The 20,458-nt window shown below is 39.1% G+C and overlaps 1 protein-coding gene across 5 annotated transcripts in view; it reads right to left on the reverse strand.

Moving 5' to 3' along the window:
* Positions 1–20,458, reverse strand: part of KIAA0232 (KIAA0232 ortholog) — an 84,830-nt gene that overhangs the window by 20,408 nt on the left and 43,964 nt on the right. For all 5 annotated transcript variants that reach the window (XM_087434886.1, XM_087434885.1, XM_087434884.1 and 2 more), the window contains exons 3-5: positions 16,167–16,304; positions 3,239–3,305; positions 1,990–2,071 (exon numbers count right to left, since the gene is read on the reverse strand). In XM_087434886.1, the coding sequence (XP_087291012.1) occupies positions 1,990–2,071; positions 3,239–3,305; positions 16,167–16,304 (287 nt within the window). The remainder of the gene's footprint in view (positions 1–1,989; positions 2,072–3,238; positions 3,306–16,166; positions 16,305–20,458) is intronic.

The following is a 20,458-nucleotide window of genomic DNA, read 5'->3' on the forward strand; positions in this document are numbered from 1 at the left end:
TAAAACAACATTACCAATCAGAGAAATGGTATATTTCACTTTAATAGTCAACATTTACATCATCCATGAATTATTAACTTTTAAATAATTAGTAATACAGTAAAATATGCTTTACATGTAGTCCAATGTATCAAGCAGTGAGATAAGAATATTAAGAAAATATGTAAGATGACAGTTTTTATCTTCAAAGTTTGTTGAATTTTAATCAAGAAGTCACAAGTAACAAATACAATGTAGTGGAAAGAATGTACCCTTGATAAGAGATATTTAAATTTGATTCTCAGATCAGTCACTTACTATCTTTGTGACTTAGTAGCTAATTATTTAATGCCTTGGTCCATATTTCCTCTACTGTAAATGGTGATAATATGACTTACCTCACAAGGCTGCTGGGAGCACTGTAAACAGATGTAGTTGAAAAACTGGATAGCAAAGAAGTCAAGAGTATGAGCTCTGAAGCCACACTCCTTGAGTTCAAATCCTGACTCTGTCCCTTAGTAGCTGTGTGACCTCTCTGCAGCTCAGTTTCCTGACCTCCAAAATGGGGGTAATAATAGTCTTTACCTCACAGAATTGTGAGGAGTAAAGGAATGAATATGCGAAATGAGTCAGAACAGCACCTTCTTAAGTGATTATTGTTGTTGTTATTTTTTCTCAGGAGGCCAGCACAATGTCTGGCATTAAGCAGGCCCTCAGAAATAGCAGGGATTATGGTATTCAAGTGTTCAGAAAAGATGATGCTGGTACAATTAGAGAAAGTAGACCACAGCTGAGCCTTCAAGTTCCAGAAATGCAGAAGTTTAATGAGTACTAATTGTGAGGCATGGGAACCTGCATGAGGACAGGAAGATACGCGCATGTTGTGCTCACGGAACTGAAGCCTGATTAGACCAGAAACTACTCGAAATACAGGGTAGGAAAAATCACGGACGCTGGTTTTAGAGGGCTTGAAAACAAGGAAGAAGAATTTTTGATTTGCCAAAGAAGAATCTAGAGTCAGGGTGGCTACCAAGGGACTGTCACTTTGCAGGCAACAGTCAGGGTCACACATGAAGTGATAAAAGGCCATGTTTTCAAAGGGCTATACTTTCTCTCCTTTTCAGTCTATACCAGAGTTGTCCAATAGAAACATATTGTGAGCCTCACATGTAATTTTTAATGTTTGAGGAGTCACATTAAAAGTGTACAAAGAGGTGAAATTAATTTCAATAATATATTTTACTTAACCAAATATATCCACAATAACATCATTTCAACATGTAATCAACATTAAAAAATATTAATACAATATTTTACATTCTTTTTTATACTAACTCTTTGAAATCTGAAATCTACAAATTTCACATGTACAGCAGACCTCAGTTTGAAGTAGCCACATTCCAAGTGCTCAATAGCCACACATGGCTTATGGCTACCACGGTGGACAATGAAGGTCTACACAAACCACTAAATACTATTTTTTCCTTAAGTTTTAGAAGTTCAGAAGATTCAAATAAAATGTATAATAAGGAAGTCTGCTTATAATGCAGCTGATTTTAATACTAACCATTTACAAAGACAGAACTAAAAGCATCTTTAGGAAACAAGTTTGATAAGGTCAATGACTTGCCCATGTTCCCTTTAGAATCAGCAGTGGGAGCTTGGTTTCCTTGTGTGTAAAACAAGGATAAGCATAATTTCTTACAGCTGTCTCAAAGAGTAGTGTAAATTTCAAAGGCGAAAGTAACATGAATGGACTGTAAATAACCTTGCTTATTTCATTCATTCATATCACAAATACTGATTCAATATATATGATAAAGATAGAACCATCTTATTCACCTTTGAATTCTCAGTGTCAAGCACACAATAAATGCTCAATAAATGTTTCCTGAATTATAAAATATGAAACTAAATAGAAGATGACAAACAAAAACTGTAAACCACGTAGCAATTATTAGTCTGAGTTTCACAAACACACACTTTATTACTGAAGACAATCTTACATACATTTCCACTTGATCCTTTGCTGTAGGGGATAATTCTGCCTCTGGAGAGGGAGACCCTTCTAACTTTTTGTGAATCTTCTCTTCTGTTAAGAAACAAAAATTCAGAAAGATTTGTCTTATATCTAGTTAATAAATATTTGTGTGTTGTAAAGTTTCACAAGTAACTTTAACAGAAATTATATAGGCTTTTGTGGCTTAAAAAGAACTCTATACTAGTTTGTCTTTTTAATAAAAATCTATTTCTGCAGTGTGCCAGAGGGAATTCTCTGGCTAAACCACATTAACAGTGGGCTGAGAGGTAAGACTTGTTCATCTCATCACTGATACAGTGCTCTGGAGGCACTTAATTACGAGAGTGGAATCTCCTGTGTACTTATTAATTACACCAGAAGGAGAGAACATCTGTTTAGATTCCAAAAATATTTTCTCACAAAATTCTACACTCATGAACCTTCTATTGAGTCATCTTGACTAATACTAATCGGCAAAGAAAATTCTTCATTACAATTAGCTCTCTGTTACTCAACATCTAGGTGAGCAAGGGCTGTGTTTCAACTAAAACAGAAGCAAAGGGCTATACTCTTAGCTTAGCTCATGATATTGTCTTAGTTTAAAAACAAACAAATAAATAAACTCTGCCCTTATAGCAAGGCTCAAGACTTGTTGGGCAGCAAAATGAGCATGAAGAGGACCTTAACATGTAGCTCTCATTCTAAGGGCTTGCAGAACAGTTGGGAAAAGAAGCTATGAGGGTTCATGAATCAAAATGACTTAATGAGCTTGTCAAGTCTGCCTTTCCAAAAAACTCAAGAGTCAAGGCAGAAGTTCCTTCCAAACCTGCAATAATTAGTGTCGATACCTTGTGAGGCCTTGATATCAATAGGCAGATATTAACGGGGGGGAGAGCATATAACAGCACGGGACAGAGAAGACAAAATACTGCTCTCTATCTCTGAGCTTCAACTGAAGACAAACAAAATGAAATGTCCCCTCTCTAGGAGGCACCTGTGGATTAAGTCACTTCTTTGAGAGCAGGGATGTGTCCACAGTGACTGCTGAGGGCTGACCCAGAAGTCATGAACAGCTGAAGACACCACGTGATGCTGGCCTGGCAACACACACTGAACACAAAGACTGTATTCTTGTTGTTTTTCTCTTTTTGATCAATTCTAAGATTTCCCTCAATCAAATTCCTTGGTGATACTATCCTACTGTGTGTAAACACAGCCCCTGGGGAGCAATGCTCTCACCTTGCTTACTCTGAAGGTCTTTCAGTCTGGAGCAGAGCTCCTCCACTAACGTCTCGATACCAGAGCTCTGCATGAGAAAAGAAATACACGTTAATTTACCGCCAGGTATGTAAAACTCAGGTATTTGTACCCTTTTGTTTTTATATACGGGTTTTATAAATCTTCCATGTTCCAAAAGAACTACATTATCAATATTTAAACACAAAAGTTTAAAAATTACAGGTTTGTAGATCCAACTTAGTACACATATTTTACTGATAAAGTATATTCAATAGCACTTACTGATAAAATATGAAAATATTGATGTACCTCCCAGAATGGCTTCTGTCTTCCCAGGGGTATAGCATCTTGCTCACAGGGCAGACTAAGGACCTAAATGCCCATCACATGCCTAATGTCAGTCACCAGCAAAAACATTATTGAATGTGAGCAAGGTCTTGTACCAGACTCAATACAAAGAAAAATCACAAAAATCTCATCTGGTCCTCTAGGAGCTCAAGGTCTAAAGAAAACAAGGAGATTTTTTTCTTTTTTAAAGTGAACACTCATGACTGCAACAAAAAGGGCAGTATAGAAAACACGTCAATACTGTGAGCGAATGTGAAAGCTTTGTTTTCTTTTAAGGGTCATGAACAGGGTATTAGCCTTGACACAGAACTGGGGTAAAATTTAAGGAGAGTGCATGGAAGAGTCTGAAATTGGGAGGATAAGAACAAGAGCCAACCTTTAAAGAAAAATGAATGTTGGAAACAGGCACTGCAAAATAATCTTGTACTATGTCAACTTTTAAACTTTTAAAATTCTCTATTTCTCACAAGAAGAAAGAAAAATATTTCACAATGTACAAAAAAAAAGTGAATGTATTTCCTAGGAACCTTATATTTATTCAGTGGCCAAAAGTCCCATTTAAGCTGGCAATGAGTCTCTCTAGGTGGGCACCACCCCAACACACGCACATGCCCTCACCGGGCCTTGAGGGGCTAAAAATAGAACTTTACCCCATTCGCTTAACTCAAAATGACTCAGCACAAGTATTACAGACAGCCTAACAAGAAACCCCACAGTTCCATAGTTAGAGCAGCAAGAAACAGATTACAACCAAAACGGTTAATTGTAAACACTGACAGTTATGTTCTATCCACATCATATCACAGCTTTCAATAGGGAGAAAGGACAGGGGAGACAGGGAAATGGGCAAGAGAGCTGTCCTTTCCTTAAAAACACTCTTAGAAACCATGGCAGATATTAGTCATAAACACTGCTCCGACTACACAATTCCATCAGAAAGACTCTGCTTACCATAACGTTCAAGGTGTGATGAGTAGGGCCGTTTTATTCAATTTTCTCCAGACCATGAACCTAACACCAGCGTCAGCTGACACACTGCTGCACGCTGTTCTGTTACAGCAAGCCTGTGTCACTGTGTTTCTAAACCCAGTACCAGTCTCCAGTGCAGAACACCGAGCCTCTCGAGATCGCTTATTCAACTTCTTTCAGAACTCGAAACGGCCAGCCGTTTAATGTTCTACAGAGAATGAGCATTACAACCTAGTGACTAGATACTATTTTTTATGCTTTGTCTTGGAAATTACTTCCATACAACTGTAAAATTTAGTTGTTCTGGATAGTAATGCAGCTTAGAAATATATATATTTGCTCTCATATATAAGTGGCAAAGAAATAATGAGATTATTTCTTAACTCTGTGCATAAAAGCAAGCTCTACCCACCAGGCTTTTGTCTTCTCTCCTTGACTACTGCAGTATCCTACATATCTATATATATATATTTTAATCATTAGACTACTGGGTTTTCGTAATAGTAAACTGAGAAGCAAAAGGGGGTAGGAGAAGCAGCCATCATATCCTGTCATCTCCTGGCAGGTATTCTAAAGTGTTAATTTGGAGCTGTTAATGAGTATTCCAAATTATGATATAAACTATTAGATAATTTCGATAATCATATTTTAATAGTATACCATATCCAGAAGGGCACTTAAGAATACTGAAAGCCTACAGTATCTTGAGAAACAAGGAAAGTATACTCATATTTTAGTGACAACTCTAAGGAAGAACACGCTGTATGTGAAAAAATGCTAACATTCAACCACTTAACTCGTGAATTGCTCTTCCTAAGTATAAAATGGATAATACCCACTTACCTCCCAGTATCAAGCAAACATGTTAAAATGCTCTGCAAACCATAAGAGCACTCTAAAATTCAAGTAACAGTACTCCAACTCTGAAAACTGTTGAACCACACACAGTAACTGGCAAGTTTTGGGAGATGTTCAGTAAGCAGTCTTCTGAATGCACGACCATTCACTGGTTTATCATTCATTCATTCATTCATTCAGTCAACAAATGGTCAGGAGCACCCCAACGTATCAGGCTGGACACACAGAGAGACAAGGTCTCTGCCCTGATGGCATTTACATTCTAATAACTCCTAACTTCTCAGAGGACATGGCTGAGTGGAACGTATTTGGGTCTGGGGTCTCAAGGCCTGGGTCTGAATTTCTGCCCTGCCACATATTTACTGGACAGCAGGGTTTATGTGCTGCTTGTAATCTCTGAACTGGAGACCACCACATTTCCCTCTCAAGATCTGCGAGGGTGAACTAAGATGACGTTTACGTGAGGCACCCAGCAGAGTGCCTGTCACAGTAGTCACTTAAACATTGGTGCCGTTTCTAGATTTTGTATGTTTTTCATTTTCCAGAATCTCATTTTTGGATTCATCTCTTCTAAAATGCCTTTAATTTTTGCTAGGATTTGAGCTTGAGATTGAAGGAGTAACAAAGATGATTAACCTGATAATTATCAAATTAATTACTAATTAACCAGATAACCCAAAGTCCTCTGGATTCTGCCTGGACTTTATGGTCATTGCACTGCTACCCTCCCTCTCCCAGGCTGCAGGGTGGAGTTAAAGACCCTTATGTGATGCTGGAGACCGAGCCTAGGTCAAACACTGCAGCCACTTTCCCACTGCTTCTGGGGAATTCTTTTTATTTGTTCCTTGACAGATTTCCATCATTTCCTGTCCTACAACATTTTCAGTGCTTCTCCATCCTCTCCATGCTTCCCATCCTTTTCAACTAATGATCTTAATCATTAGCAATCTGACTTAACTCTGCCTCATCATCTCTTCTCTCCATATTCTAAGGTTTCTATAGCTACATTACTCATCTCAGAAGTTCATCTTTTATGGAGAACTCATTTGGATTGGATATTGCCCAAATGCTGGACAAATACTCCCACCCCAACCCTCTGATCACTAACAAATATGATACTCAGGGGCCCTTAATTGCCTGTTCCATTCATGGGCGGCAAAGTGGGAGGCAGAAAAGATCTGGGACTGAGTTTCATCCCTGAGTTAGCCATATGACCCTACATAAATCATTCACCTATCAAAGCCACAGTTTTCACATCTGGAAAATGGTGAGAATACCACCGACACATTTCCTAATAACTGGTTATTAGACTTCCTGCATTGTTCCCCTAATTTCTTTTCTCTCCTACTTACCATTTCTTCATTTTTTAAAAATAAGAGTTTATATTTCACTTTAATTTCATTTACTTGGATTTTTTTGCTGAGGACAATTAGCCCTGAGCTAACATCTGTTGCCAATCTTTCCTTGTTTTTTTTTTTGCTTGAGGAAGATTAACTCTGAGCTAACATCTGTGCCAATCTTCCTCTACTTTATATGTGGGTTGCTGCCATAGCATGGCTGACAAGTGGCGTAGGTCTGCACCTAGGATCTGAATCCATGAACCCGGGCCACCGAAGCAAAGCGCGTCAAACTTAACCACTACTCACGGGGCCGGCCCTTTTTCTTATTTTTTTTTGTGTGTGAGATTATTCTCACACTTTTTTTGTTTTGTTCTGTTTTTGGTGAGGAAGATTAGTCCTGAGCTAACATCTGTTGCCAATCCTCCTCTTTCTGCTGAAGAAGATTGGCCCTGAGCTAACATCCGTGCCCACCTTCCTCTGTTTTACATGTGGGATGCCTGCCACAGCATGGCTTGATAAACAGTGTGTAGGTTTGCACCTGGGACCTGAACCTGCGAACCCTGGGCCACCGAAGTGGAGCCTGTGAACTTAACCACTATGCCACTGGGCTGGCCCCACTTTTTTTTTTTTTTTTTTGGTGAGAAAGATTTAGTGGTCCTCAGCTAACATCTGTGCCAATCTTCCTCTATTTTGTATGTGGGACACCGCCACAGCATGGCTTGATGAGCAGTGTGTAGGTCCGTGACCGGGATCTGAACCTGCGAACTCCGGGGCGCCGCAGTGGAGTGTGCAAACTTAACCACTATGCCACCAGGCCGGCCCCTCATTTTTCAGTTTTACTTTCTGGGATATTTCCTCAGCTATATCTTCCAACCTTTCTACTGAGTTGTTTCATATGTACTATCATGTTTAGAATCTTCAAGAGGTCATCTTCTCCTTTGAATGTTTTTTCTTTATAGTAACCTTTTCCTCAGAGAGAAATCCCCCAAATTCAGTGTAGTGGCAGCCAGGCAGAAGAGAGGGATGGAGATTCAGCAGTCAATTTGCCGACTCTCATTTAGTCCTCAACTTTCATTATGGTACCTCATGCTTTCCCTCAGGGGTGCCTGGTGCCCCAAAGTCCAGAACGTGTCAGGCTCCCTCTCTCCAGAAAGTACCTGCCAGGATGGGGAAAGCCTGTTACTTTGGTGCCAGCGAGGAACCACATCTCCTGGCACTCACCCTAGCATAGGCTCCTCCCACAAGTCAACGCTGGGACTTCTCAGTGAGACACTAGCAGGTGTGATGCATGTCCTCTTAGAATGCTAACTCCTAGGGTCCATCTGCTGTGCACCGAAGCCTATGTGGCCATGTGGAGAAGGTCACGGCTCCTAGCTATCCCTGTGGAGGCGCCATGCAGGTGAAGAGAGCAATCCTGGAGGTTCCAGTCCCAGCTGCCATCTGACTGCAACAGCATGAGACCCCAAGCAAGACCAGCAGAAGAACCTCCCAGCTGAGCCCTGGCCAACCCACAGAATCGTGAGCAAGTAAAATCGTTGTTGCTGTAAGTCATTAAGTTTTGGAGTACTTTGTCATGCAGTAATATCCGAGGCACAGACTTCCAAATGTTCCTGTTCTCAGACCTACCCTGCACATGGAGCTCATTTACAGTTTCTCAGATCTCAGACTTTAGTTTCTAAAGCAGAGGTGGAAGATTAGTGGAGGAACTCCACTAGATTCTGATGGAATGATTACTGGTGATAATATACTATAGAGTAAGGGATCAATTCCATACTTTAATGACTAGAAGTTTTTTAAAGCCTTCTTAAAATTTAGAACTAAGTTCATGTTAAGTCAATAAACAAAAGAGCACCAAGTGAGACAGCTGAGAATATATACCAGGGTTCATAAGCTCATGTCTTCAGTGACCAGGGAAGTAATACAGATACGTGAAGGGGCCAGGTATAATGCAATAGGAAGTGGCAGGGCGTGTGGCTATGTGGAATAAACATCCCTGGCCTATAGCCATTCAAAGATAAAAAAAAATCTTTTAAACCTAAACAAACAAAAAGCTGTTGCTGTCAAGGAACCCCTATGAAGACTGTGGTTACCATCACAGCACACAGGAGGCTCTACAGAAACCTGCCCACTGGCCTGCTTCCAGCTCTTATTGACATCTGCTCTCTAGAACATGATATAGGTGAGCAGAGGAGCATCCAATGGATAACTACTGTCGAATAACTACTATCTGCCAGGGAGGAAGAGATCTATGTCCTCTTGGAGTGATGGACAAAAGACAGTTAAAATTTGTCATAAGAAGTAGAAGATGTCAACCTCTGTTTTAAGTAATGATCAAATAACTTGATTAACCAAGGCTTAATTAAATAAAGGCTTAAAAACAAAGGTAACTCTGCTTGACATCACTCTTCACCAGGGAGCTAAAACGCGAAGAAAACATGATCTGGACGCATCAGACACAGCAGTGCTGTGTAAAAGCCTGACAAGTTATTTCGCTTCTCTGAGCCTCCATTTCATTGTCTCCAAAGAGGAAAATACTTCAACTTGAATTAAGCTCCTCAAGTTTCCTAGTTCATTGCAGCATCTTGTTGGTTTAGACAGACCATATTTTTTAATATATGAAGAAAAATGTTCCGTTTCTTACTTTAATTTGGAGATGGCAGTTTCTTTTCTCTTCAGGTATCCATGTTCCTCCTATAACAACTCAACTTCCTGAAGGAGACTCTGGCACAGAAGTTTGGAAAGCTCTGGGTTCAATGTTTGACATACTATTTGTCACACCTCACTGTTCAACTAACAAGAATAGTCAAATTCCTCAAAGCAGAACTTTGAATGGTTATTTTTAATCTAGGAAGCATGAACTCTTAAGGAAGCCACTAATGGGCATATAAGAAAAGCTTATGTATATCTTTCTGGTTAGGTCCATGTCTTCATCAAATACTCAAGCCTGTGATGCTAAAATGGTTAAAAACAGAAACAAAAACAAAACACAAAACACCGACTTTAATCTACCAATCTGATGCCTAAGTATATACTCTAGAAAAAGCATTGCACATATGCACAAAGATAGGTGTACAAGAACATTTCTTGCTACACTCTTTATAACAGCCAAAAATGGGAAACAACTGAGAGGTCCATTACCAGAAAAGTTAAATAGCCTTGTAGTCTTACAATGGACAACTATTTAGCAGTGAAAACAAATTCTAAGATATTATCAAACATAGATAAATCTTTAAAAATGTTAACTAAAAGAAGCAAGTTGCAAAATATATACAGTATGGTACCATTAATATAAAGTTAACATGCAAAATAGTCACACATTTGTGTATCCCCCCCAAACAATATTTAGTAAAAGTATAAAAATATGCACGGGAAAGATAGATACCAAGTTCGGAATAGTGGTTACCTCTGAGCGAGATGGGGAGAAAAGCCATCAGGAAAGGGCATATGGTGGTGGTGGGGGGCTTCGGCTGTTTTTATAATAATTTATTTCTTAAGCTAGGCACAAGTGTTCACCTCTATTCTCTATACCTTTTCCTACATCTTTCCACCCTTCATGTGCTCAGTTGGTTTTTATATCCCATACCATAACCCCACATATGCCTCTTTTTATGCCCTTTTGCTCACCTCACCCTCAGATTTTTATAGCAGTCCCTCCCATTTGTCTCTTTTCTCAAATCCTTGCTTTTCAACATTTGATAGTTCAGAAATTTCCTGTAAAAATTCCAATTTTCCACCTTTTCTAACGAGAGATCCGAAGACCTGGCAGCACCAGAACCACACATGCCATGACAGCCCTCAGCTGCAGCTGCGATGGATGCGCTCCGCAGTTTACCACAGGCCTCGCCTCTCCCTGCTGTCTTATTCACTTAGCTTCCTACTTGGCCCCTAGAGACACGTGACACTGCAAGCTCTAGGCCAAACAAACAAGCAAATGGTCTATTATTTAACCTCCTCCCCCAAACCATGCAGCCCCACCAACCCCAGACATGCATATCCAACTGCCTTCCCAAATCTTCACTTACCTCTCTCACAGGCACCTGACACCTGAATCTTTATTCATATCCGCCCACCTACAAGTTAGTATTCCTTCTCTAATTTCCTTTTCTCAGTAAATGGAAATTCCATCCTTGCAGTTGCTCAGACCAAAAACCTTGGCTGTCTTCCTTGACTCCTCTCTTTTTCTCCACCCCAAATCCAATCCTGTCAGCTCTACCTTCAAAACATATTTAGAATCCAACCAGTTCTCACCGTCATCTACCTTCTAGGCTACTGTAATAGCTTCCTAACTGCTTTCTCTGAGTCTGCCTCTGCCCCTCTATCTGCCCAGCCTCACCCCATCCAGTCTAGTCTCACTGCAGCAGCCAGCGGATCCTATTAGCATTTAAGTCAGGTTATATTACCCCTCCGCTCCAAATCCTCCAACACTTTATGGCTTCTCAGAGGAAAAGCCAAAATCCTCCTAACGGTCTACAGGTTTCCTTGAATGCCTCAGCTCCATCTATACCCAGGGAGACAAGGCCTAGGCTTCCTCAGGTAGGGTTGGCTGTGACAACACAGCAACTCGGAGCATTCTCAGTTTAGTAACCACTGGCTTCTCAGGGGTCTGGCCTGTAGAGGGAGCACAACATCACCTCTTACAGCATACACAGAGCACCGAGACAGGTACCTTGTACATTTTAAGTGCTCAATAAATGTTACTTATCATAGTTTTGATGCTCTTATTATTATCCAAAATGAATTAAGTTGATTTGTCAGCAAGCAAAGAAAGAATTAACATATATCATCAAATTTAATCCTGAAAGTAAACTGCCATGAAATACTATACACGGTTCTTGTATATACAACTCTGTATGGCATATAAACAATACATACACAAAATACTAAGACGTACGATGTACTTTTACTGGCAAAAAGAATTTCACTGGTGGGCTTAGCTGAATGTGAGAATACAGGCAAGTGCAGTAAGACCCACTGTACCTAGGGCATAAATCCTCTGTAAGTCTGTAAATAAGCGCAGATGGGGTCAGTGACCCAGAGTAAGTAGCAGCGCTGTTACTTTAAAAACTAACTTCACTGAAACTAGTTATAATTGTAGTCTAACTTTATTACTCCCCAAACATAGTGCTGTTGAGTTTCTAATCTTCTAATGATTCCCAAAATGGGAGAAGAAATACTAGCTTTGATTCAGTTTTAAGTAGCTCAATAAAAATTAAAAAAATATAACTAATTATTAAAAACAAAAGAAAAACAAATATAAAAAGCTCTACCTTTGGGGATAAACAGAACCAAGCAAACTTGAGTATTCAAAAAAATAATAGTTGGCACAGTTCAACATTCTGTTTTATGATTTTTAGAAGGGAGAAAGAGAGGTTTGGGTATATTTAACAATATCAGGCATATGACATGTCCACTGATAACAGAAATAAAACAGACAGCTCGGGACACCATCACTTAATATAAAACACCCATCTGGGGGAAGTGTGAGTTGCAACGTTCCTCTTCATAGGCCCCAGTACTAACTGCAATCAAAGCAAATGCAAAATATGTTCTAGAAAATGAACACCCAGAGAACTGTATGTTATTCGCATGTGAAGGGACTGAGCAAAGGCAGTTACAGGTGGGACCTAACAAACAATAAAGCCCATGAAAGGTCATGATCTCCTGGAGGAACACATATTCACCAAGTGCTCGCAGATCTTCATAGGTGCTTTCAAATTTTAATCAAGGTATACAACTAAATTTTGATATAACTGAGTTACCATACTGTTTTGGTGACATCTCTCAGACGAAATACTGAGCTGAGCAGGTCACAGAGATGTGCTATAATGTGGGGTAAAACTTGTTGCAAGGATCAAGTTGGGGCATAGTGTCACATCACAAGTGTGTAAAAGTGGAGTCAGAGAAGTCAGCCATCCTACATAACCATGACGCCAGCAAGAGTCCGTGGACACTTCTACAGAACAGCTAACACTGTACCTGTAATAGTCACACACGCACACACGAAGTAAAGAGAAAAGAATTCAGCTCACATCACATGTAACACATAACATCACCTCTACCTACCTACCTACTATAATGACATCACCTGTGTTATTGTCTCGTAATTACGTCATTAACATTTTAATCAACTAGATTGTAAACTTGTTAGTGGCTTTTGATTCTGGCCAGTTGGTACTGACTGTCAAGTGCTGGCACTTGGACTGGGTGGGAAAGCAAAGCACAGAACCATGAAAATCATCATCCTTGGTATTTAAGAAACGAACAACATACCCATATGCAAACATTCACTGTGGCCAAAACAAAATAAAACTTTTGCATTATAATATCCTATGTAGAGCCTCTTTGTTCCTTTCTTTTCATTGAAGCCACCAGACAGACTCTAGAAATAAAAGCCAGGGATACATAGATAGCGTACAATTCATAAACGACCACAGTGATTCCTTTCTATTGTTATAGGCCATAATTAAAGAGGGTTCTTTTTAAATTCTTTCCACTGGCTCCCAAAAGCCAGGAGAGCTGGCTTATCGGGTCTGGGTACCGATGCACACACAAGAGCAGGCAGCTCTGGAACAGGGCACTGGGGCTTGAGGACTTCCTACTTCCTCTTCATTCACTCCCCAGGCACTCACCAAGCTCCTGGTATATGCCTGGCACATTCATTTCCTCAGCCTATTTTAATTTGATAAGATTAAAAACAATCATCATTAGGAAAAAGCAATGCAACAATTTTTTATAAAATGAGAAGGAAAGGGGCCGGCCCGGTGGCTTAGCGGTTAAGTTTGTGCATTCAGCTTTGGTGGCCTGGGGTTCGCAGGTTCAGATCCTGGGCAGGGACCTACTCATACCGCTCATCAAGCCATGCTGAGGCGGCGTCCCACATAGAAGGGCTAGAAGGACCTACAACTAGGATATGCAGCTATGTGCTGGGGCTTTGGGGAAAAAAAGGAAAAAGAGGAAGATTGGCAAGAGACGTTAGCTCAGGGCCAATCTTCCTCAAAAAAAAAAGAAAAGAAAAGAAAGAGAGAGAAGGAACGAAAAAGATAGGACAAATATACTTCATTAGGTTTGAAAACAAAAATCCCACCTTTGACAGCCAGGCAAAGGAAAGCATTTTTCCAAAGCAACAATGTAAAGAATCAAAGACCTTTGCAAGCCACCATCCTTCCCTTGCACTGTTTCTAACCCACACCAAGTTCTTTCCAGCGTACAACATACTCAACTAGGATAAATTATACACCAACTGAACAAGCATAAGAGCAGGGTCTTCATTACGCTATGACAGGCACCCGTGCTCTTCATTCTCTCACGGCTGATTTCAGCTATCCTTGTTTTCCCCTCAGCTGCACCATGAGTCAAAGGCTAGAGTCATTTCTCAGCAACTTTGGTCCGAAGCAGAAATAAGACCCTTTCCCTGATGGCAACTCCCCACTCATGTCTTCCTCCCAACTATGACTCAGCAGCTTCTTTGGATTTTGCTCCAAGAATTTACCTGAACTAACCTCTCACTTTTAAAAACCATCTGCATTTTGAATTCCTTTAAAAGCTCCAAATTACTTTACCACTCTACTCCTTCAGTGTCACGTAGAAAACACCTTTTGGGTAACTATCCAACCATCGCCTATTCTCTAAGGACTGTCCATCACTCACAGCCCCTGCTGAAGGAGTGGACATCCAGGCAACTCTGTCCCCTCCCAGAAGCTTCTCAAACCAAGGGTGGACTTCTGGCCCAAGACTAGCCACTCAGATTCTCTCTCGAACTGAATGGCGTGAGGTACCAGCCACCAGCCGTTGTGCTGGGCTGAGGCTGGAATGCTCATTTTTTTTACCATGTGTGTGCTGAAGCAGAGAAGGCCAGACTTCAGATAGAGAAGGAATGATTCAGAAGCAAAGAGAGAAGCAAACGAGAGATTGTGGGTCATCAGAGAAAATGACTTTGCCAATCACTTAGTTCCCAGTTCAGGCCACTGCATTTCTAGCACTTGGTTTCAGTGAGATATTCCTGTATCTTTATGTATATTCCCATCTTTTTTAAACTAGGTCAATTATGTTCTACTTGCTGTAACGAAATGGTACCTGACTAAGATGGCCACATGAGCAGTAACTTCTAAACTATCCCATAGTCTATTAGGCAGCAGTTCCAAGAAATCAGAAGTTAAAAATTAAAGGGGTAGGGAAGAGGAAAACAGTGGGAAGAGGAAAAAAAAGAATAAGATGAAAAGGAGAGATTCTATAAAAGCGGAATGTTCAATTCAGTTCAAGAGAAATTCAGTACCTTCTATGTGATCAGTACTCAGTCTGTTCGGCACTAGGAGATGAAAAGATGGGTAACTCACAGTCTTGCCCCGCAAGGAGCAGCGTCATGAAGGAAGACAGACATGAACAACTGCAGTTTAGGATGTGAGGGCCTCCTACTTGAGGCAGACACAAGGTACCACGAGTACATGCCAGGGTAGTCGGGCTCTCACAGATAACTCTGAGCAGGATGAGAACACATAGCTGGGAAGCACTGAACAAGCTTTAAAATCACGTGTGGTAGGTGACAGCTAGACAGAATAAAGTCCTACAGATTATCAAACGTGGCAAAGCTGGTCATCCCAACATCAGACCATTAGATAACTTAGTTCAGGAAGGAAGTTTCTGGAGGGCAGAATCCTCTCTAGATAACTTGTATGAACCCTTTCAATTTAACTTTGCATTATAAAGGTACTTAAAACCACACCATCTCAACTAGCATGGTAAAAGCAAAACAATTTTCTAAGTAGTTATGATCTCGGAGATTACATCTTATAGTGAGTAATAAAATAAGAATACATAGTATTAATTTAAATAGGTGATTATAATCTAAAACCATTTTGTCATTTCAGGATGCTGAAGGACATGAGAAATATTTTATATGAAGTGTTAAAAGATTAATAAAATAATCTTATTTTCTAAAAAGTAAAAAATTATGAATCATAAGCAAATATAGTGTTCTTAATATGCTAGGACTGCTATCCCACTTCTAGGAATGTATCCAAAAGAAATAATACAGACCATGGAAAAGCCACACGAAAATATTCTAGACAGCATCACAAAAACTCAAGAGCAAGCAAAATATCCAGTAATAAAGAGTATATCATACTGCTGTTGGAATAATTTTGATGAAATATAACTTAGCCACCAAAAAGAACAAAGATAATGTAATAACAAGATGAAATATATGTGAAATGGGAAAAAAGGATACAAAATTTTGTATATATATAGAAAAATGTCAAAAAGGAACAAGTGATAATGTTCACATTACAGTGGTAAGATAATGAATAGTCTACTTTTCTAAGACTTTTGGTCAAGGTGTTATATTTGTAAACATTTTAAAAACACCCCCATCCCCTTTTTTTCTCCTCTTAAGTATTAGAAATAAAATGTAAACCTACTTCATCAGAAGCAGATCGAAGACACTGGACAGCAGCCTGTTTTTTCATTTCTTCTAGAGTTAGATCTGAGCACTTTTTCTTACTCTTTCCCCATTTCTTATAAGCTCCTTTTTCCCAGCCCAGGAAGATGTCATTCTCCTAAAATAAGATTGGAGAAGGTTCAATTAACAAGACTGAATAACAAGTTTCAAACCCAATTGTTTTCCACAACTTCACACATACATTCCCCTACTAAATACATTCATTCACAAAATGCTACCCACTAATAAATGAAGAAACCACAGAAGAGTGTCAATCAGAGCACTTCAGGATAATCTATTTCTTCAGTATCTATTGAGATGATTATTTATGATCTTAATAAATGTGACCCACTTACATTTACAGTGAATGTTAATAAACAACTCAGACATTTGTATGTAAATGCAAGTATTATCATTTAAATTTCAGTATAAATTTTAAACTATACACACAATTAAATGCCCACTCTTCTGTCTTTCCCACTGTTCAATAATGGGTTTTCATCTTACTATCAGATTTTAACATTTAACAGTTAAATGGTTCAATCCCTATTTCTACATCTTGTAGTCTAAAAACAACAGATATAAAATATTGTTACTATTTTAAGTTGATTTTTTCCCTTGATTATACATGTCCATTATAAAAATCTGAGGAAAATCTGAAAAGCAGGAAGAAGGAAGCAAAATCATCCATGATCCTACCACCCAGTGAAAACCAGAACAATTTGGTCTGCTTCATTTGGTCTTTTTTGTATGCTTTCAAAAAACGCATAGTTGAGTTCACACTATTCGTACAATTTTGTATTTCATTTAACTTAATATAATGTAAACATTAGCCCCATGTTACTACAAATTCTTTGGCTATATAATATTCCAAGATATAGGTTTACTTAGCTATTTCCCTAAACTGGGACTTCAATATTTTTAATTGCTTTGCTACTTCGTTTTCCCTTTTAAAAAGTCCTTCATTTGATAAATTAAAACCAGTGGACAGACAACAAGGAAAAAAAGATGAAAGAGACAGACAATGGCAAAATTAAGAAAATTACTTAGAAGAGTACTTGGCTTATAGTGGGTCGTCAGGAAATAGATATGAATAAACGAATGAGATGAGACAAAGAAGGAAAAGCACAATAATAATTAATTCGAAAGATCTTTTAAGATCAAATCACACACTATCAACTGTCTAACCCAATTTTTACTTTAATCCAATACATAAAAATTACTTTTATGCCACCAGGTAAGAGTGGGAGAAACATCCTTCCCTCTACGCTCATCATAATTAGCATAATTTTTACTTAATTTCTTGGGCATGTCTGCAGATCTCATGAACCTGAAAAACATATTTTCTGGCTGAGTGGTGTCAATTCCATTTTCCAAAGGAAAATGTGCTTGATGGCCAAGTAAGAACTATTACTATATTTTCATTTATCTAACATGTTTGGCTGGACCACACCTGAAACCTGACATTTATTATCAATAATATCTTCTGGAGATAGGGCTTCTCCTGTAATAGGAACAGAAGACAGAACCATAACAATGTAGATCTGCAGCTTCTGAAGGCAGAGAAAAATGTCACAATTTTTTTTTACTGTTCATAGGGTATAAAACAAAGAAGGTTGGAAAGTTATTCGTATAATTATTGAAAACAAGACGCATTTTTGTTTGAGCTGCTGAGACTGGCTTTCTCCTTACTGAGCATCATAAACATGTGTCTCTATTGAAGCTGTATTATTACCTCAGCAGAGGTAACACACATTCAAAGGTCCTAATAAAGTTTTATTATATAGACAAAAGGGACTTTCAAATTCCACATGGACAAGCAGTCCTTCTGGATGGCAGTCTGACAATATACAGCAAACATCTTAAACATGTACATGTACTTTTGATCCAATAACTCTACTTCTGGGAATTTGGCCTAAGGAAATAATCACCAAAGTGTGCACAGAGTTAGCTACAGTGATGTCGATCATATAGCCGTCAATAATGGCAAACATGTAGAAACAACCCATATGTCAAATAAGAACTTGGTTAAATAAGATTCATCCAGGCAATAAGATATTATAGCTATTAAAGACATTATGAAGCATATTTATTGACATGGAAAGCTATTCACAATATATACAAGAAGTAGTCTGTACAACCGTATGATCTCATTTTTAGTTAAAAGCGCACACACCCCCATTAATGTGCATTAAAAAGTCTGAGAGAAAGGTACTAAGTCACCAAGGAGCTTGTCTCTTGGTGAGTAGGGGTAGTATACTATTATTTTTCTTATAATTAGGTCATACTCCTTTAATAGTCAAAAGTTTTTGTTTTTTTAATGGAAAATGTGTAAGAATAGAGAAATGAGAAGAATTCCTGTAGATCTTCACCTAGAATGGGTATCTGGCATCCCTTTGTTTATACATGAATATAGATTCATCCATTCATCCAGCAACCACTTAAGTGTCTTCTTTGTGGCTCTAGGGATTATAAGAATGAATACAGCACAGTCCCCGCCTGCCAGAGGTACACAGTCTAGTGCGAAATAAAGATGTGAGTGAACAACTGCGGCACGATTGCTGCTATTGTAAAGGTCTATTGAAAGCACTTAGGAAACACAGAAGCGGCACATTCTTTTCTTGGCCTGGTTGGAAGCACAGGCTTCCTACAGAAGGAAGGATCACTGAAGCGGAGTCTTCAAGAGTGAACAGAAGTCTGGGTTAGTGTGAGGTGGAATACCAGGCAGAAAAAACAATGTGCTAGAGCCAGTGACAGCCAACTTTGTAAAAGACCAGATATTAAATATTTTACACTTTATAGGCCAAGAGGATAAATCAAGGACATAATGTAGGGACTTCAACAACAACAACAACAAAATTCTCACAATTTTTTATCGATGAAATTCAAAACATAATTCAGTACAATTGTTTGCAATACAGGTCTACCAGTGAATGAGTAGAATGGGATTCTTTGTGGGGGTGAGATAACATTTGCTTAATTGGGGTTCAAAGTTACTGTTCTATACCATCAAAACCAATTACAAATGTTCATCTGTTAACGCTCATTTTCTTTATAACAGCTTTACTGACATATAAGTCACACACCATAAAATTTACACTTAAAAGTGTCCAACTCAGTGGTTTTTAGTATAATTCACAGGGTTATGCAACAATCACCACCATTTAATTTTCATCATCCCCAAAAAGAAACCCTGTACCCATTAGCAGTCACTTCCCATGCCTCTCTCCCCCAAATAACTGGTAACTACTAATCTGCTGTCTCTCTGGATTTGCCTAGAGCGGGCATTTCATATAAACAGAATTATACAATGTACCTCCTTTTGCATCTGGCTTCTTTCACTTAGTGGGCTATTTTGAAGGCTCATCCACCTTGTGACATGTATCAGTACTTCATTTATGACTGAATAATATTCCATTACATGGATGTACCACATTTTGTCTATCCATTCATCCACTGGTGGACAATTGGGTTGTTTCCACCTTTTGGCTATTACAAATAATACTGCTATGAATATTCATATACAAGTTTTTGTATGGACATATATTTTCAATTCTCTTGGTTATATACCTAGGAGTAGAATTGCTGGGTCACATGGTAACTCTAAGTTCAACTTTTTGAAGAACTGCCAGACTATTTTTCAAAGTAGCTACACATTTTACAATCACACTAGCAACGTTTGAAGGTTCCAATTTCTCTACATCCTCACCAACATTTGTTTTTTTGTTTTTTGCTGAGGAAGATTTGCCCTGAGCTAACATCCGTTGCCAATCTTCCTCTTTTTTTGCTTAAGGAAGATCAGCCCCAAGCTAACATCTGTGCCAATCTTCCTCTGTTTTGTATGTGGGTCGCTGTCACAGTATGGCTTGATGAGTGGTGTACGAAGGGCTGCGCCAGAGATCCAAACCCACGAACCTGGGCTGCCGAAGTGGAGCGCGTGGAACTTGAACCATTCGGCCACGGGCCAGTCTCTTTGTCTCTGTTTTTCATTTTAGCCATTCTAGTGAGTATGAAGTGGCATCTCATCCTAGTTTTGATTTCCCTAAATGGCTAATGAGGTTTAGCATCTTTTCATGTGCTTATTGGCCATCTGTATATCTTCTTTGGTCACATGCCTCCTCAATTTTTTGCCCATCTTTTTTTTTTTTTTTTATAATTTTATTTATTTATTTTTCCCCCAAAGCCCCATTAGACAGTTGTATGTCACAGCTGCACATCCCTCTAGTTGCCGTATGTGGGACGTGGCCTCAGCGTGGCCGGAGAAGCGGTGTG

The sequence above is a fragment of the Ceratotherium simum genome, chromosome 8, assembly GCF_057802395.1.
Source record: "Ceratotherium simum simum isolate JZ-2026a chromosome 8, ASM5780239v1, whole genome shotgun sequence".
Taxonomy (NCBI): Eukaryota; Metazoa; Chordata; class Mammalia; order Perissodactyla; family Rhinocerotidae; genus Ceratotherium; species Ceratotherium simum.